Genomic DNA, 27,436 nt, shown 5'->3' with positions numbered 1-27,436 from the left:
TAGTATAAAAATTAAAATCATCAAATCACAAAATTATGTTTTTGCAAATTCAATTTAGTTTACGTAGGAGTCATTGAAATATTTTTCTTTTTATATGTTACAATAATTCATATATTATCTTTGATGTTATAAAGTCATTAGTTCGTAACATTGACTTGACTTGTAAGAGCACTGCAGTCAAAAAGCATCGCATGTGTCATCAGCGTTCAATTATTGTCTTTTGCTACAATGTCCAAATTATTGTATTCTATTTTATGCATTTCTTTGCTTTTACGCATGTGGTGTATATTTATTTGTGTGGGTTGTAAGAAATACCATGTAATTAATTACATTATGCTTATAATCTCCTTTTTTTAATATTATATTATACCAGCAAATTATATGCAATTTTTCGTAACAATAATAGTATTATTATATATACATAAATAAATTACAAAGATATTATTATTTTTATCATAGATAACAACTTATTAAATTTATTATTCTCTTGCATGATATTTTTACAAATGGAATTTATTTTATTTAAATTGTAAATTCGACAATCTAAAAATGTATTTTAATTTTTTTTTGGTGTGATTTTTATTGTCGATTGAAAATTTTTGTAAATCCAACATGATTAGAAATTATTGTTGACTATTTTAATTCTCCAGAGTGAGGAGAAGTGAATGAATGAATTATTACTACACGGACTGTTCCGTTATTTTATGTTTGCAGAAAGCAGCAACGTCCCGTCAAGCGAAAACCGAGAGCCAACGCCAACAAAACAGACTGAAAATTGTGCATACGAGCCGCCGTCCAAGCGTATCAAGATGACACCGCCCGAGGCGGGCTCGGCCACAGTGCCTGACACGGAACCCGCAGTTCCTCGAGACTCCCAAACGCCCGCCGACACCGCCCCTCCGCAGTCCTCTGCCGTCGAGGCCGCCCTCCCAGACGCCTGCCCCCTCCCTCTGCAAAAGACAGGTGACATCAAGGAGGCGAGGAAGATGTCCAATGGAAGCATCGGCGACGTTCAAGCCGAAGACCCTGTCATCAAAGACAATATCCCGGCCGTCGCCGATGTGGAGATGAAGTCAGCAGCAGCGGTGGATACCCCGGCCGTGACTGAAAAGCAATCCATGGACGTTGTGGAGTCTTCCAGAACGGAAGCGGCTTCCTCCTCATGAATTGTTTGAAATAGTTTCCGAGATCGTTGTGCATGCGAAGATTCTATTGTAGTGTTGTGACGGTGACGATGCTGTAGTTTGTGCGCTCCGCGGCGGAATGTGCTTTTCTTTCGACAGTTGGACTCTTGGCCGTCGGGGAAAATTAGGACAGTACCGATCGACACGATTCGTCAGGTGTGTTTATATTTAATGCCGTTTGGATTTCAACATGTAATTAAATTTATTGTTAGATTTACTATAATTTCTATTGATTCGCCCTAATTGTAAAACTTACATAAATATTGACCGCTGGTTGACTGCACTATGCTAGTTTTCGACGACGAATGACTGATTCCTGTCTGCCCCTAATAATAAATTAGAGAATGATCAGGCGTTTTGATGATGTTCATGTGTGGATAAGTGTCTATAATGAATAAATAAATGAAGTGAAATATTTAGAATTATATTTCAGATCAATTCATTTGATTTATTTAGATCAGTGCTATTTTTTCTAGAAAAGTTGGTTCCAGAACGGTGGCATCTTGAGCTATCTTGCATGTCTACAAAGAATAAATGCGTAAATATTCAAAAATACAAACACAATATTTTATTGATACAATTTGGAAAATTAAACACGAACGATGCAATAAAAATAGTACTGTAACCTAACAAAATATTCCAGAACGCCATTACTGGATGTATAAATAGGGCTTGTAGAACACGGTTCCGGTACATTCCGGCTAGAAAATGACACTGAATAATATTTTTTTTTGTTATTATGTACTGCAGAACTAAATACTTACGCATGCAAAAGGAAAATACGTCTAAAATCACTGCCATTCGGAGAGCCAAAATTTGTTTTATGGGAACATCTATGTTTCTGTGTGAAATTTATTAATTCAGCAGATTCAATTTTACACATTTTTTTTCCTCTTTTAAGTATGTGGTAGCCTGAAACATTGACAGGTTTGGAGGTCCGTTTGTGAATATTTTGTCTATGCGATAAATCACCTTACAGATAATAAACATGTTGCCATGATTTTTTTACACTTGATTGATAATTTTTAACCCTCAATTTGTGGAAATACTCATCTTTTCAATATTTTTATTCTTTCTGATGAAGCGACCGCTTCTGCTTCCCGGAAAACCGCCACTTTTACGGATGATTAATTTGGAATAGTTTATTAAAAAAAATTGTTACATACCGTTTACTCACTATAACAGTACAAAACTATAATAAATTGTGTATTGACAACCACCTTGCTACACCACAGATGACATGTAATAAAGCAAATTGTTAAGAATGCTATGTGTAGATGAAGGCGAAATGACATAAGCAAAACAGAGACCGAAGTGCCATATTGCTATGACCTCCTGTAGATTATTAAAATATTTTTTTAATCCAAACAAAGTTAATAGTATGATAACTAAATTGAATAAACGTGCACACCGCGATGAAGTATTCCCAGCATTATTTTCATTTATTAATGTAATGGCAACACGCTCTCCCCCTTTAAAATAATTAATTATTCAGAAAATTCTCCGATTTTATTCATTAATTTTTGGTCAGTCTTGCTTTATCTGAGGTTAAATTTACTATTAACGAAATGTAATTATTTGTTAGCAGCTGTCAGTTTTGTTTCAATGTTTCATCGCCACCTACAGTGCCATCTGTCTATTGTTATGCATTGGTTCTTATATCTTATTTATCCGAAAATTGCAGACTTATTTAAATAAGTACTACGTATGCATATGGTCCTTAGTTTATTTGTTTGCACTTTGTCCAAAATGGTAAATATTCTGTAAACCTGAGCTGACACGTGATTATCGAACAGCGCTACAAAGTATTTGTAGTAGAATAAAGAAATGTTTTACCGTTAGACTATAAATATTATTGTTGATTATTTTATGCTTGTGAAATTTGTGTTACAAACAACATTGTATGTTATGTCGTATTTGTCAGTGAAATATTTCAAATGCTGTATGTTACATTTTAGGTGATTGGTTATTATTTTTAATGTGTTGTCACCGTAGTTAATAATATTGTACCATACTCTCTAGGAGTACGGTTTCTTGCGGCCAGTGGATCAGCAATTGAATTAATATTGATGTAAGACATTATAATGAAGGGGCCCAATCATTTAAACTACTCTTTCTGTGTTTGTGGCGATTATTATGAATATATATTATATTGTCCTTCTCATAACAACTGTAATATACACACAAAAAACTGCATTGTTTAGAATAATTTCTATAAAAACATATTGAATAAAATTACTTATTTTGAATTTATGTCTGGGTTTTATTCTTTCCCGTCCTGACTTCTTTCTGTCCATAGCTGGAACGTATGGACTCTGCTATCTGCAACCATCAGTGGTAAAAGAAGCCCCTACCAGGGATGTAGGCGATGTGTAATCAAAAAAAAAGTCCTAGGCAGTGATACTTGGCGGGACATGGAAATTGAATTTTGTTTCATCTTCAGTATTTTACGGATCATAGAAATATTATACTATACTTTTTTTTAAATTCAGCAAAACCTTGTCTGAATTAATTGGGGATGATAGTAAGTCGACTTGAATGGTGAATCACTGTTGAATCAAAAAAAGTAGAAAGGACCTCGACTTAGTTCAATTCAACATAAAAGTTGATCAATTTTGTTGAAATATCGTTCCCGCTTATCATTCAACATACAGTTGAACAACAAAAATTGCTACGTGAAAATGTAGAATTAGGGTAGTGTAAAATAAGATTTTTTTTGTGGTAACCCAGTACTGTTTTATTAGACAGAATATTTGAAAAATACAATCTTGCAAAATGTTAATATTATTTTTTATTTGCTTACATTATAATTTATGAAGTAACATTACTTTATTACAGTATACAAAATTAATCAATTCTAAAAGTAAAACTAAGGTTGCAGCCACTGGTATTTGAGTGTACCTACCGGTGGCTACCACGAGTCAGCTGCAATCCAGGTGTTCACTGCTCATCTCACGGCGATGACTGTTAAGCAGTAGGTATGTGGTCCGGTAGAAGATCGGTTGGCGATTGGATCAATAATTTAAAAAATAAAATGAATGTATTTCAATATAAAATGTTCTTTTTGATTGTTATTACATACTAAAGAATATTATTTGTAAAACTCATTGGCCATACACCGGTTAAAATCGAGAAATCTTTTCCACTGTCACTGTGAATGGCAGTCATATGAGATAAAGACTTAACATATATCGTGGACTGCAATCATAATATATGCCATGGACATATTACCTGATGTGTATATAACATACAAAAGTGGGGATTATATCGAACCTCCTTTGTGCAATCACAGTCCAGAGGATATCCAACCGGGTACCCTGTACCGCTTAACAATTCTAGAATTTGGACCAGAAACTATATAATATAAAACCAAAATACATTTTGACAGTTTTAAGAAATTACATGAGATTTTTGGGAGTAGGTACAAAATATTATAATAATTTAAGGTGTCCCTCAAAAAGTGGTCATCATCCATCGCGGTAATTGACAAAAGCTATGTCTACATTATTTGATCACTTCATCCTCCACTGCACCTTTAATTTAAGTGGAAATCATGTTACGCACTGCGTCAACTGTCTACACTTATATGTAAAATAATTTTCATTTTTCACAGGATGCAGTTGACATATTTTTGAAATGCTGATTTTAATATAAAAAATATATTATGAAAAAACTATAGAACATTTTTCATTTTGAATTTTTCAAAATTATAGTATATTTGGTGTAAAATTATAGTCAAACATTTTCCGCAGAATCATTCCGTTAACAAGATGTCCATGGTTGATGGATCTACGTGCGCTAGCACTTTCATCACGAACAATGGCCATATGGAAATCAGTTTGAGGCAAGCTACGCATGCCTGTGATGCGTTCATTCAGCGAATGAAAAAATGCTCAAATGTAGACAGGGCAGGGCGGCTATGGACCCCTTTTCGAGGGTTGAACACACCTTCAAATGTTTACAGAACTAAATAAATCAAAACCTAAATGTTATTTCTACACTATCAGTCATCGGCAAACTGGTCTGGGTCATGCTCCATTTCTTCAATACCTGCGAAATTTAAAAAGAAAGGTGAATGTTGACATGCAGGGAAAGAGCAATACATTCAGAGTTTACGTGGGGATACTTAATTGTGTGTGGGAAATGTAAAGGATGAAAAGTTTGTAAAATTGAAAGTTCAATTGAAAAATATGCCAAATTAACTATAAAGCATATTAAGTTTGTATGCATAAAGAAAAAGAACGAGTTGAATCAACCCTGCTTAATTAGTTAATTTTACATATAAACATAGAAATTCAAATAACATAGTAACAATATTATTGTTACTGCTAAAAGTTAGTAAGTCTCGAAATCATGTTATGGAGTGGTAATTATTGCAATTTGACATGCCCAATAAACTCAGGCATAATGCTAATTTTTATGTGCACATTCTATATATTGGATAACCTTGATTTTTTTCTCTAGCATACATATTTATATATAGACATATAATCCGTTGTTAACTCTAAATACCTAAATTTTCGACTTACCAACTTTTGTCCAAAACTCAATCCGAAAAGTAGTAATTTCTTGACTGACCTCCTTTTTCCATTTGCATACAGAATTTATGATCAATGACAAATTGAAACACAACACAATGTCACATTCTTAACATAAACATGCCCAAGCGAATCGAGTCTATGTTGCGATGGGGATTTAAACATATACTAAATTAATTGAAATCAATGTTTTTATTTGACATGCTCAAAAGAAATAAAGGTTTGATCGACCCATGCATAAATTTCTTGAACCGATGTCGCTGTACGAGACAAGTAAAAAATCCTAATTAAAATCGATAAGCCATGAGTAATACACGATAAAGTATATGAAAATAGACTTGACCCAGAACAGGTCATGGCTGCTCTGCGACGACGTAGGTAATTGACAGGTACATATAAATTCAAATTATTTTAGGAAGCCAGAATCGGAAAGCGTGTCTTGTAGAAAGGCAGTTTGAAAATAATCGTTTCACGAATTATCGAAAGTAAAATACAAAGGCAATGAAGGGAGCCCTACATCTGTACTGAATACACGCATACCTGTGCTGATTTTGTAGAAGTGCAAACTCACAAAAACCAAAGACGGATTAAACTCAATGCATATTAAATAAATTGAATTTATTATTTTATTTTAGAATTTCTTATTCTCCTGCCTATTTATTGTATAGAAATAGATTTTAAAGAAAAAAATTCATTGTTGAATTCGCTTAATTGGGCCAAAATGTCCTAGTCTCGGTGTGTCTCAATTAAGCGGAATCAACTGTATAATATTATGTAATGTCAAATTAATATAATTGTAAGTATAATCAAAAACAAGAGTTACCTTCTCCTGGCGAGTCTTCGGTGTTGTGTCCATTGTTTACGCCTATGTGTAATCCTTGCATATATTCTTCAGCCTGGGAAACAATAAATTAATGTTAACGGGGAATATTTACTTTATCGCCTCCACAATTCCTCGGCAGAAGAACCACATGGTACGATTTCAACTTGCGGGGATGAATGTATAGCGTATGAGGTAATTATAGTATATTGTGCTGTGTTAATGGCTTCAGGGATATGTGTTTGGCTAGTTGAAAGTGTTAGGTTTTTGATATTCGGTGGTAATTAGGGAATGAAAGATAGGGCTTATTAACTAGCTAGAATTGGGTCTCTACGTTACGTAAATGCACAATAAATATCAAAAATTAAACACGGAATATCCTACGATTTTTATTCGATATACCTAGGTGGCAGGCTGTATATTGTTCATAACAGTGAGACCACTTCTGAATTCGGTTTGCTTTCTTGGATGTCTTTCGTTAATGTTAATTTCAATTGGGAAGAAGTTGGGAAAATCGATTCCAGGTTTCCCGAATGGAAATTTTGTAGGTACATCCTGTTCGCGATTAATCCGCAGCCTGGTCAACATGACTCCAGTAAATCGAGAATCAATCATATGAACGGATAACGCAGGTTAATGTGAACTGATAATAAAAGTGTTTTCTTACGTTTTGCAGTGGCGGTTCAAATAAATCATCGTCCAACATTACTGAGGCTGGATCATATTCATCAGAATCTGAAATAAAATTATCAATCAATAAAAATAAAACAATACACTACAACTAGTCCAAAAATTCTGTGCACACCACTGCTAAATGTTACAATCAAGACCCGAACAAAAACGAAGCATTCGGCACGCTTATATCTCCGCAATATGCGTAAGAGTAAGATAGAGTTTATACGGCTGAATTAAATATTTTTTGTAAACTTCACCAGTAAATGTTAATTTGAATGACTACATTCATTTAAAAACTGCCAGCATGTGTTGTTGAAATTATTTTTTTTTGTGTTAAATATAAAGATAGTTTGTATGTAATTATTTTCAGTTAATTTAGTAGAAAATAATATTATGATTATGTTGTGTTTAAATTTGGTAGCCGTACTGAGAAGCAACATGATGGTATAACGTTTCATAGTTAAGTTAATAATAATGAAATTGAGGTTCTACTGTGCGTATACGCAAGAAACGGCTTCATTTTGCCAAACAATAGCCACTCTCGTTATATTATTATCTGAGGTTGCAATGTAAAATTTTAATATACCTTCAACTTCATCATTGGGATCGGGATGCAGAGCCTGGCATTCGCTCATGGCGGAGAACATTCTTTGCAGCATGTCCTGGTCGTCAGGGGCAAACATCAGCTCCGTCAGTTCGTGATCGTCTTCATTTTCTTCATCGTCAGATGACGGCTCGTCTATTTGTTGAGTTGTGTCCTCAGCTGGGATAAGTCCTTCTATTGGTGACAAATTTAAACACTATTATGCAGGCTGCAGACGATGGAATTGAATGATATAAAACATAAACATCCTCAGAGAAAGATGTGAAGTAAAATAACGATAGCTAATATTTTTTAAGAATCTAATATTCTTTATTGAACATTCATAACTTGAAAACACCTCAGATATATGCCTACTAGAAAATATCTTTGAAAAAAAAATACGACTAGCACTCAAACCAATATCCACTGGATTTGCACCAATGTGATTCAATTTACTAATTGAGTAACGCGCGTCCTATCTAATTACGACGAAATTAGCCAGTAGTTTATACAACTGAAGCGTATAAGAAATAAATTTTTGGCAATCGGCTTTTGTAGTTTGAATCAAGGTACCAATGTGCTTACCTTGATTGCTAAGCCGATGTCTGGATCTCTCCAAGTTTTAGTCTTAGCGCATTTGCACTTGCTACTAATTTATTAAAATATTTATTTTATTCAACGAATAATTCACAAGATTTGAAAATGTGTCCTGTCGAGTGTCATACTTGTTTTTACAAAGATTTTTTCTAAGTCTGAGGTGTTTTCAAATTATGTATGATAGCTAATATGACATTCTATTCCTGTACACCGTTAAGAATAAATTAATTACCTGGCAATTGAAGTTTGTAATCCAACATCACATATAGTGACGGATACGGCTCTCTCCGGACGGCGTGCAGGCAGATGTTTGGGTAACGCATTGAGAATCCCACGCATTTTAATAAATCGCACCACGAAAGTTGACTGCAATAAAAATAAGCGACAAGTATCAGCATAGATATAAATGTTTTTAGTTCAATTCAATCAGCCCATGTCTTGGATTTTTGCCTAAACATAATTTGTCACGATAACAAAGTCACGATAAATAACTTCAAACTGAAAATACCAGTGGCGAAGGGTGGAGGTAGGCTGTTAAGATTTGACATAAATAGTGCACACTAAAATTTGTCAGTCATATTTATTTGTTTTTATTGAACTAATAATACAATTTGTAGATAGTGTTGGTTAGTTTTTAAAATTCAATTAAACCTTGCCTAAACCAAACCATTAAAATTTAGGTATGTTATGGGCGATTCGACTAAAATAGTGTACACTTTTTCAGGCATACTTATTTGTTTTTGTTGAATTAAGAATAAATACGAGGGTGGGTCAATAAGTCCTTAGAAAAGCCGACAGGTGGCGCGACTAGTACTGTAAGCGGTTTGTTTTCATGCAGCGGCACTACCGATTCAGTATGCTGCGAAGTTTCAATCAGATTGGTCGGGTTGTTGTTTTTTATTTTCGTACATTTAAAAAAAAAATTTGCTTGTTTACAAAAATGGAGAAAATTGACTTTAGAGCTGTTATTAAACATTTTAATATAAAAGGGTTAACAGCAAAGGAAATAAAAAATGAGTTGGATTTAGTTCACGGCATATCTGCTCCTTCACTTGCAACTATTTATAACTGGTTAAATGAATTTAAACGTGGTCGTACATCAACAAAGGATGAACCACGCTCAGGACGTCCTGTAGAGGTGACTACACCAGAAATGATCAATAAAATCCACGATATGGTGTTAAGTGACCGAAAATTAAAGTTGAGTGAGATAATTGAGGTTACAGTGATCTCAAAAGGTAGCGTCATTTCTATTTTACATGACAAATTGGGCATGAAAAAAGTTTCTGCAAGATGGGTGCCGCGTTTGCTCACAGTCGACAATAAACGCAATAGGGTGGTGGCCTCTAAAGCCCTGTTGTCGCTCATGCAACGCAATCCGGATGAATTTTTTCGTCGCTTTGTGACTGTAGATGAAACATGGATACACCATTATACTCCCGAGACGAAAGAACAGTCAAAGCAGTGGATTGCGAAAGGCGAACCGTGTCCAAAGAAGGCGAAAACCGTAAAATCAGCTGGTAAGGTTATGGCTACTGTATTTTGGGATGCACGTGGAATTATTTTCGTTGACTATTTGGAAAAAGGAAAAACAATAACAGGGGATTATTATGCATCTTTATTGGACCAGCTAAAAAACAAAATTGAAGAAAAACGGCTTCATTTAAACAGGAAAAAAATCCTCTTTCATCAGGACAATGCCCGTGTTCACACATGTTTACGATCAATGGCTAAAATTGAAGAATTGAAGTTCGAATTGGTCGACCACCCACCGTATTCGCCAGATTTAGCCCCCAGTGACTTTTTCCTTTTCCCAAACTTAAAAAAATGGCTAAGTGGACAACGTTTTTTTTCAAATGAAGAAGTCATCGATCGGACAAATGCTTATTTTGAGGACCTTCCGAAAACTTATTTTTCTGACGGTTTAAAAAAAATTGAGAAACGTCTAACCAAGTGTATTGAGCTCCAAGGAGATTATGTTGAGAAATAAAAAAAAAATACAAAAATAAAAACTGTTTTAATGCTTTTTTCTAAGGAATTATTGACCCACCCTCGTAATTAATTACAGATGGTGTTGGTTAGTTTTTTTAATTGATTAAGCCCTGCCTATCCAAGCCATAATTGATAAGAAATATTGTTCTATCTATAAAACATCTAAATTTATGTATGGTTTAATGTTATAATTTTAGATAATTTAAAAATAAACGATTATTTTGACTATTATCTACTATGACTTATGACTTTGAAGAAATATAAGAAATACTATCTACACAGTAATCAATGAAAACAAATACGTATGACTGACAGAGTTTAATGTGCACTATTTATGTCGGATACTAAAAGCCTACCTCCACCCTTCGCCACCGGAAAATACATCAAATCAGATAAATATAAGAAAATTTAGATTTCAGTTACCATCTTGTTTTATATTATGCCATCGAGTTTTAATTTAAAACTAGGATCTGTGCAGAAACCCATGAACTTTTTTTTATATAAATTGCAGATGGTGGTGGTTAGTTCTTAAAATTCAATTAAACTCTACCTGAATCAAACCATCATAGTGTAGGTAGGCAGTCGAGATCTGACAAAAATACTGTACACTTTGTCAGTCACACTTAATTATTTTGATTAAATTAAGAGTACAAATTGCAGATGGTGTTGGTTTGTTTTTTTATTTACCACGTTTTTATTAGCTTGTATTCTTGTTTGTCCAGTACTAAATTTTTTTTGTGTGTCCAGTACATTTTTTTTCTTGTTTGTCCAAGATTTGTATTGGACGATTGAAGATTTTTAACTAACTTCCCGACTAGCTAGACATTTGAAACTTTTAGAATATATCAGAACACGACGACAATGCATTCTTTTAATACTTTTAGCCATTTTTAAGCAGAATTGAATTCATTTTCAGTTAATTCTGTATTGTATGGAAAGTTATAATTGTTGGTTGCTAAGGTGGTCCTAGCAACTAAATTATTAATATATACGTGCATTACTATGGAAATCGATATGAAATGTCAAAATGACATTTCAGTATTCTATATTTATTCAGTATTTCTATCAAGTACAATAAAAAGTTTTTATTAATACATATAATTGTCAAGTTTATATGATTCAACAGAAAATTTAAAAACGTGGTATATAAAAAGTTCTTTTTATCTTGTAATTATTTCAAATTCATGTTACCCTTACTGAAACCAAACCACCAAACCACAATAGATAAAAATTTTTCATCTATCTATAAAATACTTATCTAAAATTATGTATGATTTAATGACACAATTTAATAACACATTCGTGGACAAGACGTCTATACACGTCGCATTTTGTGAGATGTGATATGACAGGACGTCCATTGACGTTCTATACTGTGGAACGGAATATGACACGATGTTTATAGATGGCATATTTTGGATTAAAACAATATGTTCCCTGCTACCTGTGTCACGGTACGAACATATTTCCATTACGACTGTGTTTAGGAAAAAGGGCGTAACCTTTGATTTTTCGAAAAGTGCTTTTATTAGATATTAACAATGTATACAACTAAATACACGTTCTATAAAAAAGGAAGTAAGCCGCAAATGCCGAATTATTATCTAAATTCAGGTTTTAATTGAGATTAATTAAGTTTTAATTTAAGGAAAAAAGCATTTACCCTCAATTTTAATGATTTTTCTGTAATAACTTCTTTAATTATTATTAGATAGAAAATATATTACAAATCATCAATCATCATGCACCCAATGTCTGTGCCTATTTTAAAAAAAATATTAAACTAAAATCATTCAAAAAACGTTTTTTGCCCCTCCTGTAAAATTTTTTCAGTGAGGGTTACGCCCTTTTTCCTAAACACGGTCGATTAGATAGTGTCGTATCTTAACTTAACTCATTTCTATATATCTATATCGAAAAAGTAAAAGATAAAAATTTAAATATGTGTCATACCTAACCTAACCTAACCTAACATGTGTCCGCGAATGTGTAAAGATATTTTATAGACAAATATTTTTTGACTATTATTCATCATGGCTTGGTTTACACAGGGTTTAATTGAATTTTAAAAACTAACCAATACTATCTGGAATTTGTAGTCTTAGTTCAATGAAATCAAATATGTATGACTGACAAAGTTTACTGTGCACTATTTATTATGTCGGATCTTAACACCCCATCACCACCCTTCGCCACTGATAAATATATAAATTATTTAAGATGCTGAGAATGATACAGTTAATAAGGATAGAAATACGAAAGCCAGTTGCCATAGACCAAGACTTTGATGGTAATTTTGACTTATGACTCCTGATGCGAAGTTGTATGTGTCTAAAGAAACCACTGTGGCATAATATGCGACTCCATTATATAACCATTAGTTACTATAAGATGCCAACTGTGCGGGAGCAATATGTATATGACAGTGAATTATATTTGGTTTTTACCATATTTGATGTATACAATTTGTATTGATTTTCTTCGAAAAGTCAAAGATCTTCAAAAAAAACCTTCTTCTACAGAGATAGTGTCTTTATATAAACGAATGCGAGGCTGACAATAATGTTTCAACAGTTAATGATTAAATAATTGAAAGTCATTTGGTATTGCAGGTTAATTTCTAGCAAACATCACACTTCTGCCTTGAGATATATTTTCCAGGCCGCACTGAAATAGGGACATTGCATTACTGCTAAAGCCTAAAAGACACTTTTATAAAATTCATTCGTATTTAGATAAAAAAAATTATGAAAAAATGCAAATCTACATAAGTAAGCAACAAAGCGCTAACAGCAAGCTGCCATTTGCATTCAAGGCTGGCAAGACTGAAAATATAAACTTTACTGTAGCTACCGAATTCAACCAGACGAAAAACGTTCTAGAATCACCATTAAATATAGAGTTCACTCTATCGTGGTCCAACCTAAGAAGGTTTAGGTATAATTTGGTCACTGCCGCTTATGGGCAAAAATTGTACGGAGCTCATTATCAGTTTTGACAACCTGTTATGAAATTGGTTGCACAATAACAATATTATACTTTATTAGCTACACACCGCCACGTACCAATGGGCCGACAAATAAACAGCCCTTATTGCCTCACAGGAAACGTCAAAGACATTCTTCAATATCAAACTATGAATGCATAACCCCGGTCGCACATACAAACTCGTCTCGACTGCAATACTTGTCATTCTATGATTTTGTTGGCATTCACAAAACATACGTAACTTCATGTACCACTGCAGAGAGCGTCAATGCAACATTTTTGGTTGAAAAGAACATATAATGCTGTTGCATGCAACTAAATCAGCTCGACGTGGTCAGCTATTCGTTTCGGCTCAAGATACATAGACATAACGTGGTTTGGCTAGCCGTGTGACATCATTATCCCAACTTTCTACACTAAAGAGAGTTGCATCATTGATGACAGATTTGATTTACGGCAATGTTGCAGTCGAGATGATTTTGTTTGTGTGGCCGGGTTATAACATATGCGACATTTAATGAAAATCGTCTCCAATATATCGAATTGGTTCAAACTCTGCATAAAATGATGATTTTCTGCAAAATCAATGAACATTACTTATTACGATAATAATGGTAAAATTCTCTGTGGTTGGTTGTGTCCAAGGAACACAAAATTAATGGGAATTATTACTGTGGTATGGCAGGCTACGAATCTCGAGTGTGGAAAAATATGGGATAAACTTAAACACGTGTAAACACATAAAGAATATGTTATTTTTAATTAATAGTTACATCTATATCATAATATATGTTTAATAATAATAATAATTGTTTTATGGCCTGAACGTCATAAAATGCCCTGCTTCAAAACCTCGGTCCATGGCGATGGCTTTTACATTTCTATCTTATTAATCTGTTCTGTGGTGGTGTCATATTTGCAGTGCTTTTATTATTTGGCAGATAAGCGGTCTTTGCCATATTATACACCATGAGAGATGAACCACAACATGTTGCACGGAATTATATATTCAAATGTCTATCGGAGACGTCAAGAGCTGCAGCATACGAATTCATTTGCGAAGTTGTGTTCTGTGGTGATAAATGACTGAAACCACTTTCCTGTAACTATTAGGTTTACAATTTTTATTAAAAATAAGGTAATCTATGATATTTACGATTCTGTGATGTATAATGTGCCGGTGCCAATTTCCCGCTCGTTCACGTACAGTTTGGTGGACGTTTGTTGATGTACGATACCCTCTGCCGGCGCCGTGAATGTGTTCACAACTACCATCTTTAATGATAAAATTAATCTATCGTAACTTAATTTGATTGTTAATATGCGGTATCTCGATAAAGATTACTAAACTTCAAATTAAAATAATATTAACAACTTTTTGACATGTGAACTCAAACATGCCGCCTGCGTTTTTGACATTAGATGTTTATGCTTCTTCTTCTTTTAAACACATAAATACAACAAGGATACTTTATCAAAGGAAAACAACATTATTACCAAAGAGATTAATACTGTGGCACAGTGCAATGTCTTATTATCAAAGAGAGATTGAAGAGGATTGATTATTACAATAATTAAATAAATAACACTTAGCCGTATGTAGTAATTATTAAAAAAATCTTTTCATGTTACTTGTACCTATTTCATTAAATCGCGACCCGAGAACTACAAGGTTCTAAGTGACGATTTTTGGCCAAACTAAAGTAATAATGAGGCAGTCTTCCAAGTCACATTATCTACATACTGTATCAATATGAGGTCAATATTTCTTATATTTTTTCATTAAACCCCAATACTACCGAGTTCTATGTGCACTTTACAAAATATCTGTGGTACTACAGAGTTCTATCATAATATAAAAAGATCCTTCGCTCTACAAAGTTCTATGTGCTTTGACATTTCGTGGTTGTGAATACATTTAATGTTGTTAAAATGGTTTAAATTGCAATATGAAGAGTAAAATCTTGTTGTTTTGTATTTAAATTTATTATTAAGTCTTCATGCAGTGTATTTAACAATAAACCACGAGTATTTACATAAAATACTATAGCTTTGAGATACATAACCTCAAAAAATGTTTCGTGATATTTGATATTATTGGCAGTAAATTGTGAACTCACTAAGAGATGAATTATAATATTATGAAACGTAAGTAAGATTTAATTATATCATCGACATTTTTTAAATTTCGTTACAAACGACGCTACAGTTACATATTATTCACAAACCGTAAATTTCAATACCTACAGAATTGATTATTTTAATATGGTGAATGTCGAACGAACATTGTATTTACCTTTTGTTAATAATAATGTCTAAATATTGAGTATTTTAAGGCTATTTCATTCATTGATTCAATTTTTTAGGTTTAAAGTCTTCCTGGAAGTGATATACATATTTGAGATGTTTCAAATCTCAGTAGATGGGGTGAAGAAATGGTTATATTGTATTCTAAAATCCCTATTCCTGAGAATTCCCACACTATAGAGATTAAGTATATTAATTTTACAATTATGATGTGATGATGGATCTGAAAGATATGCCTCTTGCTGGCTTGAAGATTATTCTAAAACTGAGGCGAATAATTTAATAGCAGAATTTTTTCACACCATTCCCTCAGCCATTAGTAACAACAATCGTGTATACACAATTACAATAAATGTATCTGATGTAGATGAAGACAAGAAGCCAGTTGAAATTGAACAATAAACATTGGGCTTGTTGCATCAACAATAGTTTCGTATTTTTATTAAATTATATTTTCAACATAATTTTCATTTTAAAATGGTATTAAACAAAAATTACAAAAAATATATTTACGTTTTTCCGAATTTCCCATTTCCCAACAATTTCCATACATTTTCTCCGGAAAAAAATATGATATTAGATAACTTTCAAGAATTTTATTTATTTTAACATGAAAAGTGAAACTATGTGTCTTGAATCATCAGGATTTCCATACAAATTTCAGTTAGAACCTTGTAGTAAAGGCGATTTGTTTGAGTTTCAGGTGGACAAAGTTCTAACTGAATTTATGATATATAAAATTAACCATTAAAAACTAGTTTTAACGTAGTTTTATTGATAGTTACAACATAGCAGTACCATCATTGATATATTCAATCAAAAAAATAATTGAAAACATTCACAATTAACAAAATACAAGCTTTCAAAACTTCAACAGCCCATAACTTTTTTGCTGCAGTTGTTCACTTAGAACCCTGTAGTTCTCGGGTCGCGAAATGTCTTAAATAAATTCTTTCTAAAAATTAACGTTCCTACCTTCTCGAATTATTACATTTTTACAACGTTTTCCTTAGCTCGTATTTTTATTTTGTTCGGTGGTTGTTTGTCCGGTAGAAATCTTGCAATCGATTTTTAACTAACTTCCTGACTAGCTAGACATTTGAAACTTTTAGAATACCTATATCAGACACGATGCCAATGCATTTTAAAATACTTTTAGCCATCTTTAAGTAGAATTGATTTCATTTTCAGTTAATTCTGTTTGATATGAAAAGTTATTTCGGAAGAAATCCGTAAAAAGCAAAACTATTATTGGTTGCTAAGTGGGTCATAGCAACTAAATTATTAATATATACGTGCGTTACTATGGAAATCAATTATATGAAGTGTCAAAATGACATTTCAGTATTTGAGTCGCTTAGAGTCATAACTCACATATTGCATTTTTGTCGTTTTTTAGTTAAATATGCTAAGTGATTCTAAATGAATTAATCTATATACAGAAAAATAGTGGAGTATCAAAAGTCAATTTAAACCATGTGAAAATCGTTGACAAAGTTCATTGTTGGTGTAATATCTCGCATATTTCAAAGAATAGAGTTTTGTCACCAACGCCTTCCTAACCAATCGGGGAGCTCTATTTCTCATAGTATGCTGTATGTCTGAAATGTTAGGAGTATTAGGTATATATATTTAAAAAAAAAAGTTATTCGACTCTCTCACTCATTAATATTCAAGGGAGTTCAATACTGTTCTTCTAATTACAAAAAATAGTGCTCTGTTGGTTTTTTGCGATTATCTCAAAACTTGATTTTTGAAATATGTGAGTTATGATTCTAAGCGACTCATTTATGTATTCACTATTTCTATCAAGTACAAATTTTAAGCTAGTCAAGTCAAGTTTATATGATTCAATAGAAAATTTAAAAACGTACTTACTTACCTATATAAGAAGTTCTTTTTATCTTGTAATTATTATTGATTCAATATCAAAGAGATTGAATCATATTTCAATATCTTCTTTCAATAATAGGTACCTATCATCATTGTTCATTATAGATAAATCAGATAATTTCTATTTTATTTTATACTTACGAGTGGTTTTATTTTTTATTACTTATAATTATTGGCAAGAATTTTATTATTTGCTTGCCGCCATATTTAAATTATAATAATATTATCTGCCTCTAAAATAGTCTAAATAGGTACGACAAGCGTACCCTGCGTAAAGCCTCAATTACATTGAGCTTCTTTACGAGCTGTTTATTGGCGAATTTACAATCTGCCTGTAAAGTCGCCCAGTGTAATCATCGAATAAGCTAATAAGCAGGTTGTAAACACTCTACCAAAAATAGTTGAAAGCCGGCCAACTTTACACGCTACATGCCGGCTACCAACCTCCCGGTAAAAAAACGAACTACGTTCCGTCAAAATAGTCGCTGGCTTGTGGCTTCTCAGCGAATGGAAAGTTTTGTGTGTAATCATCAAATCGCAGTAGCTGAATCGCCCGCTTTTAAATTCGCCAATAAACAGCTCGTAAAGAAGCTCAATGTAATTGAGGCTTAATGCGTCAATGACATTGAACTACTTTACAAGCTGTTTGTTGGCGAATTTAAAAGCGGGCGGTTCAGCTACTGCGATTGTGATGATGACACACAAAACTTTTCATTCGCTGAGAAGCCAACAAACTAGCGACTATTTTGACAGAACGTAGTTCGTTTTTTTTACCGGGAGGTCGCTACTAGGCTCTACTGCGAAGACGCAGAAGACCCACACGCCGGCGTGTAGCGTGTAAAGTTGACCGGCTTTCAACTTTTCTCGGTAGATTGTTTAAAATCCGCTTGTTAACTTATTCGATGATGACACTGAGCGACTTTACAGGCATATTGTAAATTCGCCAATAAACAGCTCGTAAAGAAGCTCAATGTACTTGAGGCTTTACGCAGAGTAAGCTTGTCGTACCTATTTAGACAGGCAGATTGTCAACATTGGCCAACAAGCGGCTTGTAAAGTAGCTCAATGTCATTGACGCTTAAAGCGCAAACCGGCTTGTATCGGGAAGCCCGTGTGCATGGACGGGAAAACTGTACGCGAAAACCGAAAAGCGCCGTAAAAGTGTTCCATATTTTTATACCGCGCAAGCAAATCGCTGCCGTCTAGCCGGCGCATACATCAAACATGTCATTATATTGTCGTCTGTACCCTGGGTTTCGCGATATTTTTAATTTGGACCCTGGGGTCTAATTAGACCACTTCTTGGACTGCTTGGAGCATAGGCTTGGGGACAGTGGTAGACATCGGTCGTCGGTTAGTAGAAAAAAAGAGGTAAGTGCTCCACAACTATCCGCGAGACAGTAAATAGGTACAAGGTACGCGTAGAAATCCTAGGTATGTACCTATTTATTATTTTATAAGCGGTCCCTGTTTTGAGTACACGTCTTGATGCATCCAAGTGACTGAAGGAGATATTTTACATAGGTAGGTACTAAGAAGTAAGAAGGGATAGGTACATAGAATATGACACCAGTTTCTCGCCGCAAACATTGCAAATAGTTCGATATTGTTGTAGGTACATCGTTACACATTCGGAGACATATAATTAATTACTTCCTTTGGAAGATGTACGTACTTTGATGTATTTTTTCAAAAAAATAAATATAACCTAATATAGCTGGTATATTATCATATGTTTTCAATCCATCGATGATTGCTTGACAGACTTCCGGGACAATTTAGTGCTGGTAGAATATGCAAGATACTGCAAACTTGTAAAAATCCCCAGTAGCCAGTCCATTTTCTCGACATATTGCGAACATTATAATATTTTTAGGATCAAGAAATATCGAGATGATAAGCATTCTTCGGCATTTATCTATATATCGGGTGGAGAGATATTTATATTTTTGACATCCGTAGGAGTTCAGTAGAATTAGGTACCTATATTATAGCTTAGTAATCAATACCTATTATTCATAAGTAACCACATTTTTTTTTTGACCATGTCCGATCCTAATAAGATCATATCATGGGCCCCCACAGGGTGGAGGTTCGTACCTATAAACAGATTTTGTTTTTGCGAGAAATGGATGTCAGCCACTTGCTGTTAGATCCAGTGGCGCACCCAGGGGGGGGGGGGGGCAGGGGGCCCTGGCACCCCCCAAAAACATTGAAAGTCAATAGCTTAGACAAATAAAAACACGGCAGAAAAATGATTTCAAATTCACCAGCTCTTTAGAAAAATTTCTTAGATTTTAATTTCTAACACAAAAATTTCGAAACACTAGTCGGGTTTTTTTAAGAAACCCAATCTCTAATGGAAATGTCAAAAAATTCTCGGTGTCCACCCGAATTCCGGAGTGGTGTACACCAAGTGCAATAGAAAAAAGTCCGATAAACGAGAAATTAGGCTATGTCCTGATGGGTAGGTTTGTGTATAAGTTAAATGCAATACTTTTTTTCCATTTTAATTTAATATTTTGGAACTTCACTATTAAAAAATCCAAAATCGACGATAAAAATTCGGCGAAAAGAACGACTACACCTACCACGATGGCCCATGACTGACATGGCCACCATGGGCTGCCAGGGCTACAGCCTGGGGGCCCGGGCTTAAGAGGGTCCGACGTGGCGGATCGTCCAATTGTGAGATAAACACACCAGTGGCGCACCCAGGAAATATTATTGGAGGGGGCCCAAGGAGGAGAATGTAAATTAGTCCCATAGGCTCTTTTTCTTCTTCATATAAATATTTTTACATATTTTCACAATACATGGCGATATGTTGCATATGCAACTAGTTGAAAATGTCCCTCTGAGGCGGACGAAACCGGTCCTAATCTATTTAATAAAAGTGGAATAAGTACTAAAAAAAATGCGTTTTATTAAATTAAAACAACAATACAATATTTATTTCGAATTGCACCGAAAAAAATGTTCTTTTGATTTACACCACCACCGTAGTGGGTGTAGTCGTTCTTTTCGCAGAATGTTTATCGCAGATTTTTGGTTTTTTAGTATTGAGGTTCCAACATATTAATTGAATTGAAAATGGACAAAAAAAGTATTATTGCATTTAAATTATACACAACCTACTCAATACAACACAGCCTTATATCTCGTTTATCGGTATTTTGTCTATTGCACTCGGTGTACCTACACCATGGCCCCCACATCCTGAAACGGGCCCTCAGGCTAGGGCAGTGGTCGGCAAACTGCGGCTCTTTGGCCCCTTGAGTGCGGCTCTGCCACAGATGCTCTCTGTCATATTTGACATGGCTACAAAGAAGAAGCAAAGAAAATGGAAGAGGATAACCGTAAATGTAATGTTAAATAGACGACTTCGCGTTTATTCAAAACTTAAATGGCTTCCCGACCTGTATTTATGTGTCGGGAAAAATTGGCGCATTCAAATTTAGAGAGCTACTACAACTAAAAACTCGTAATTTTGCGCTAAATATTCTGTCGATGATGCAAGGAAGAAAGCAGCTGAGGAGAAGAGTCAAGAAAAATAAAGTTCGTATTTAATTAGGTACTGAATAAAATCTTTCAACAATGTTAATATTGCAAGTTTCGTGGTTAGTAAAAAGATTTCCAAGAGAGGAAATCAAGAGTAAATTGAGAAATCGATTTATTGATGAGAACCTGGAATCTTTAAATGGAACCTGGAAGCTTAAAATTAAATCAACAACATACGAACCTGACTTACCCAAACTTTACAAGGAGATGCAAGGCCATTATTCACATTGAGTATGTCAGTCATTGTCATGATTCAATTTTATGGATACCTTACTTACAATTTAATTTTTATTAATAAATAAGATCATTATTACGTATGGTATTCAGTTTTATTCAGTGTACCTACCTATAATTTAATTAGGACTTTAACTAAAGTTTATTAAGTAAATTAGCAGTGTACCTACTTACTACCTAAGTATATAATTTAAGTTTAAGAAATTTGGCTCTCAAAAGAAATCTCAACCGTTGTACTGTTGATATTTGGCTCTATTGACTAATGAGTTTGCCGACCACTGGGCTAGGGTATTTGACGGGCCCCCTATCCACCGCTTAGATTAAAGGCAGTGTGAAACACTACATTAACGTTTTTCAAATTGTGTTTTAGTTCAAATTGAGGGTACTTATACAGTGAATTATTGGCGATTTTCAATACATCTACTTTAATAATGGAGCTGTCGAGTATCGACACATAATAATCAGAAAATATATTGGACATTTATATAAATTAAAATGTTCATAGTCATGAAGTATAATAGCGCCGCAGCCGATTTTTTTTACTATCAAAGCTAATTTATGATGTGTGTTTATCTCACTTATCTGGTCAACCTGACACGCCGGGCCCCCCACAGCCCGGGCCCCCAGGCTAGAGCCCTGTCAACCCTCCCCAGCCATGACCTATACCACTCCGGAATTCGGGTGGACACCGAGAATTTCATTAGGGAACGGGTTTCTAAAAAAACCTGACATTAGTGTTTCGAAATTTTTGTATTAGAAATTAAAATCTAAGAAATATTACTAAAAAGGGTGCTGGAGAATTACAAATCATTTTTTGCCGTGTTGTTTGTCTAAGCCCAAGGTATAGTTTATTGGCTTTCGATTCAATATGTAAAATCATTCTGATGATTTTCATATTTTGGGGGGGGGGGCCAAGGCCTCTTCCCCCCCCCCCCCTGGGTGCGCCACTGAAACACACACCAGAAATTTGTTATATTATAAAAAAAATCGCATGTGGCGCTATACTACTTCATAAAAATTAACATAAAAAATATGTAGTATGATGAAAATATAATATACGTAACTACATGATAATTCTCGTGTATCATTTTATATTACAATTATTTTTAGTGTTTCTAGAAAAATAAAAATGGTTATTTTATCCAATATCGAAGGGTCGAATGCTACTTGGCTACCACAAGAGGGAGTCGCGACCAGTGGTTCATAGTATGATAACGATCGATAATATGATGAGGTCGGATAAATCAATAATTCAAGGGGATTATTTAAAAATATAGGTAAATCCACGGAATACCATTTGGGAACACTACTGTAGAACATCACATTGCCCTTAACCCTGGTGATAGGTAAGGGGGCCCGCCAAACATCCTGGCCTAAGGGCCCAATTCATGATGTGGGGGGCATGCCCACCACAGTTGGTGGTGGTGTAAATTAAAAAAACATTTTTTTCGGTGGAATTTGGCATAAATATTGTAGCTCTAGACCAGTGGTTCTTAATTAACCGGTGCACCGCTGCCATGTTGAAAGTGCACCGCGAAAATAATGATAAAAGCAGAAAAATCCGCGAAATAGTGAAAACCGAAAAAGTTCTTCGTGAAATTATGAAAGACGATGAAAGATCTAATCATCTAATGTGATTTCGATGTTGCCGAATCGATCACACGCATTTTCCGTTGGCCTCACAGGTTTTCGTTTCATAAATAAAAACAAAATAGTGAATCAATATCTATGTTGCAAAAAACTCACCGAGCGTACGACATGACAAGATGTTTTTGATTCTATTTCTTCATATTTAGAACAATTTAAATTATCATGGAGGAATTTGTATGGATGGTGCTCCGTCAATGGTAGGCTCATTTAAAGGATTTTTTACACTCGCAAAGACAATAAACCCTAATATTATATCTACGCACTGTTTTTTTTTACACAGGGAATATATAGTTTCGAAAACATTACCGCAGCACTAAAACCTGTACTAGACCAATTTCATCAAATCCAGACCTTTAAAAACAGGCATTTTTATGTTTGCTTTTTCACACTGAAGTGAGATGGTTATCTAGGGGTAAAATTTTATGCCAATTCATAAACTTTCAGCACTCGAAATGGAAAAGTTTACGAACCGGAGCGCTCGACAGTTTTCTGATGAACAATACATAGTTATCATAGTTAGAAGACATAGTTATCAAATTCTATGTGTTTTCATAAAAATAAGTGTGTTAGATTTTCTATTATAAATGGCCTATCTAGCTCAGACGGTCAAATTATTTTTTCCACGAGACAGAGCGATAATTTTACCGATTTCACGAACAGGAACGGCGCTCCGGTGCGCTCCGGTCCATTTCGAGCCCTGTAAACTTTAGAATGAATTGTTAATCTTTTTCCAAAATTAAGGATGGATAACAAAGTATGGATGATTTTGTAAAACGTCTTCAGAATGATGATGATTGGTGTGCTAAAATGGCATATTTAGCAGATACTTTTAAATAAGTACTTACATAACATTAACACAAGCATTCAATGAAAAGACGATTTTTTTTAAAATCTACTGACAAATTGATAGGATTTCGAAAAAATAACTCCTTGGAAAAATCGAATAATAGGGAAAAATAAAGTAGATATGTTTCCTTCACTGGACGAAAACATTGCCGTGGGAATTATTCCTGCCATAACAGAACATTTCACTTTATTGAAAGAAAAGATTGCATATTATTTTCCTTCCTTAAATATAGAAAATTATGACTGAATACGAAATCCATTTGCTACGATTGATACATCGAGTTTTGAATTTTCGTACCAAGAGAAGATGAAGAATTGGTCACCTTGTCAACGGATCGTACTCGAATCAATCGATCGAAAATAATTTTTGTGAAATAACTATGAAGGAACTTTGGATTTCTGCCCAAGATGTATATCCAGGTCTCTACAGGGGGGCACTGAAAATCTTGCTACAGTTTTAAACATCTTATTTGTGATCGGTTTCTCAACAATAACTAATGGAAAAACTAAAAAACGAGAAAGTTCTAATCATTCTGAAATCTGTAAAATCCGACAAGCTCAGGTATCACATTAATTGTATTGACTTTCACATCAAATACATTCCATTTTGTTAAGGGTAATTTAGTTACAGTTTTTCCATATATGTATATATCTTCTCTTTAATATTTTTTTTCTGACAGTTATGTAATCTGTTTAATTTGTAATAAAAGTTATTTCCGCATATTTTTCTTTGTTTTCTGACCGTTTGATTTTGGTAGTGGATCAAAGGCAATTGATAAGTGCCAATTTGCGTGTCAAATGCGTCAATATTTCGACGATGCTGTCCAAGAGAAAACACGGTTTTCAAGGGGATTCATAAACGCCTTTTTTTGAAACTGCACCCTGCTGCGAGAGTATTTATCTTTCATTACAGTGGCGTACAAGGGTAAATAAATCAATATAAAATCAGTACATAATATTGCATTATACCTACATTTATTTTCCCACTATTGCTTCTTTTGGAGCTGGACTGTTTTATATCGAAAGCGTTTTGAAAATTACCTATTGTTGAGCCTATTATATACCATCATCATCAATACTATCGACCGAGGGTACTTGATGGAGTTTGAATTTAAATTCTAATTGATTTAAGTTTTGTACTATTATTATTTATTAATAAAATAAAAAAGATTATAAGTTAATACACGAAGAAAGGGTAAAAACCTTATTACCTAGATACCTACTAAGTAAAGGATTAAGTACAAAAACATAATATTTTGAATAATTTGAATATTTGCAGTATTTCTAAAAACCTGTTGTAAATACTATTAAATACATTCGGTAGGTAAGCAGTTTTACAAAATATAATAAAAAGTTGTGACACAGCACAGCTATGAGAAGAAGTATTTCACGAGAAGAAAGGCTCGCCATATCTTTACGTTAAACTAAACTATTATTATTTATTTTGTAGTATGTACTTATTTAATTAATTTTTTTATTAGTTGACACTGTCATCTTCTATAGATACACTAAAATGGAAACGGGTACTAATAATAATATATTGAAGTGAGAATAATGAATACCTACCTACTACTATTGATTAGTACTACTACTAACACGAAATTACCTGATATAGTCTCATTACAATAGCTATCTTTTTAATGTGTAGCTATTGAATTCTAAGCAATAATATTCTATTGGAAATATGAACAGATTTTAAGGGGAGATATTTCAAATGTTTATGAATAATATGTTTTAAATGTTTATTTAATAAAAGATACAATAGGTATAATAATATATTACATTGCTCTAACAAATTATATATAAAAAACCTATAAAATATTTTAATTAAATTATATCTGTTTTCCCCATTGCATTAACGCCACTGTGAAATTCTTGATGACACTAATTAAGAAAGAAGGAAGATTTTTTTAATTTTTTCGGACTTAAGTAATAAATTATGTCATACAATATGTGCCTTATTGTGTTCGACAAACAAGAATTTATTTATTGCACTATCCGAAGAATTAAAAAAAAACTTTTTTTTGTCGCCAGTGGCGAACTAAGAAAAATAAAATATAAAAATATAATATGTAAACATTACCTACATAATTATTAAGTATTTCTTTTTTACCATTTTATCTATATTTATTTTTTCCACTATTGCTTGATTTGGAATAGAATTCTGTTATATTATATCGAAAGCGTTTTTTAATTTGATGATATTTTCATAGTGTAGAAATTATTTTTAATGACTTTCATGCGGATTTTTGTTAGCTATACGCAAATGCAGACATAGTCCAAATAAGCATTAAGCATTCAAGTGAATCTTTCTGGTTGCAAACAATTCATCATGACTTCGACAACAATAACAATACAGAACATGATAAAACAGAACAGCCAGGTTTTCTCCAGGTGTTCTGTTTTGTCACTGTCCTGTTTTGTCATGGAACCATTTTTTTAATGAAAAATACCCACTCATCCGGTCATGAGTTTGTCATTGGTAAATAAAATTTATTAGGCCTTTCTGAACATAATTATGTGGTTAATCAGTAATATTTCTTAATACGCGCCCCCATAAATTTCAGCTTTCAAAAGTTCGGTCCTGGCAGATTTCTTGAAACGGCTTTGTTTTAAAAAAATACCAAATACCTACCATTTTTGTTTTTTCGCTAACCCTTTTATAGAAAGTTCTTTTACTTAAACTAAATAACAATTAGTTTAGTTCAGACTACGTTGTGATTAAGACGTTATGGATTGTGACACGAATTCATTTATTGTGGCGATCAAAAACCACCCATGTCTTTGGAACTATAAGTGTGCAGACTATAGCAATAAAATAATTAAACAAAATGCGTGGGTGAGTTTGTGTAAAGAAATTATACAGGATTTCGAGGAGAAGGAAAAAAAAGAGAAAACTGCAAAGACATGGGTGGTTTTTGATCGCCACAATAAATGAATCCGTGTCACAATCCATAACGTCTTAATCACAACGTAGTCTGAACTAAACTAATTGTTATTTAGTTTAAGTAAAAGAACTTTCTATAAAAGGGTTAGCGAAAAAACAAAAATGGTAGGTATTTGGTATTTTTTTAAAACAAAGCCGTTTCAAGAAATCTGCCAGGACCGAACTTTTGAAAGCTGAAATTTATGGGGGCGCGTATTAAGAAATATTACTGATTAACCACATAATTATGTTCAGAAAGGCCTAATAAATTTTATTTACCAATGACAAACTCATGACCGGATGAGTGGGTATTTTTCATTAAAAAAATGGTTCCATGACAAAACAGGACAGTGACAAAACAGAACACCTGGAGAAAACCTGGCTGTTCTGTTTTATCATGTTCTGTATTGTTATTGTTGTCGAAGTCATGATGAATTGTTTGCAACCAGAAAGATTCACTTGAATGCTTAATGCTTATTTGGACTATGTCTGCATTTGCGTATAGCTAACAAAAATCCGCATGAAAGTCATTAAAAATAATTTCTACACTATGAAAATATCATCAAATTAAAAAAACGTTTTCGATATAATATAACAGAATTCTATTCCAAATCAAGCAATAGTGGAAAAAATAAATATAGG

General features: G+C 33.6%; 2 protein-coding genes across 2 annotated transcripts in view; one reads left to right on the top strand and one right to left on the bottom strand.

The window, feature by feature from the left end:
• Rcc1 (Regulator of chromosome condensation 1) overlaps nt 1-3,437 on the top strand; it is a 28,234-nt gene extending 24,797 nt beyond the window's left edge. The window contains exon 15 of the mRNA XM_085954575.1: nt 715-3,437. Coding sequence (XP_085810701.1) covers nt 715-1,166 — 452 coding nt within the window. The 3' untranslated portion in view covers nt 1,167-3,437. The remainder of the gene's footprint in view (nt 1-714) is intronic.
• Nucleotides 3,438-3,901: 464 nt separating this feature from the next.
• Nucleotides 3,902-14,794, bottom strand: icln (chloride nucleotide-sensitive channel icln). Its single transcript, XM_085954600.1, has 6 exons — nt 14,534-14,794; nt 8,630-8,763; nt 7,804-7,995; nt 7,210-7,277; nt 6,546-6,618; nt 3,902-5,234 (listed from the first exon to the last, which is right to left on the bottom strand). The coding sequence occupies exons 1-6, from the start codon at nt 14,650-14,652 to the stop codon at nt 5,188-5,190; spliced, it is 633 nt and encodes a 210-aa protein (XP_085810726.1). The 5' UTR covers nt 14,653-14,794; the 3' UTR covers nt 3,902-5,187.
• Between the last annotated feature and the right edge of the window lie 12,642 nt (nt 14,795-27,436).

This window comes from Rhyacophila brunnea, unplaced genomic scaffold, assembly GCF_057557595.1.
Source record: "Rhyacophila brunnea isolate RB1 unplaced genomic scaffold, BYU_Rbru_1.0 scaffold_4, whole genome shotgun sequence".
NCBI lineage: Eukaryota > Metazoa > Arthropoda > Insecta > Trichoptera > Rhyacophilidae > Rhyacophila > Rhyacophila brunnea.
This window is presented reverse-complemented; position numbering and strand designations above follow the sequence as displayed.

Coding starts and splice junctions, on each gene's coding strand:
- icln (XM_085954600.1), bottom strand. CDS start 14,652: ATGGTAGTTGTGAACACATTCACGGCGCCGGCAGAGGGTATCGTACAT. Junction 8,764..14,533: donor ACATTATACATCACAGAATC/GTAAATATCATA, acceptor TTTTTATTGCAG/TCAACTTTCGTGGTGCGATT. Junction 5,235..6,545: donor CGAAGACTCGCCAGGAGAAG/GTAACTCTTGTT, acceptor TAAATTTCGCAG/GTATTGAAGAAATGGAGCAT.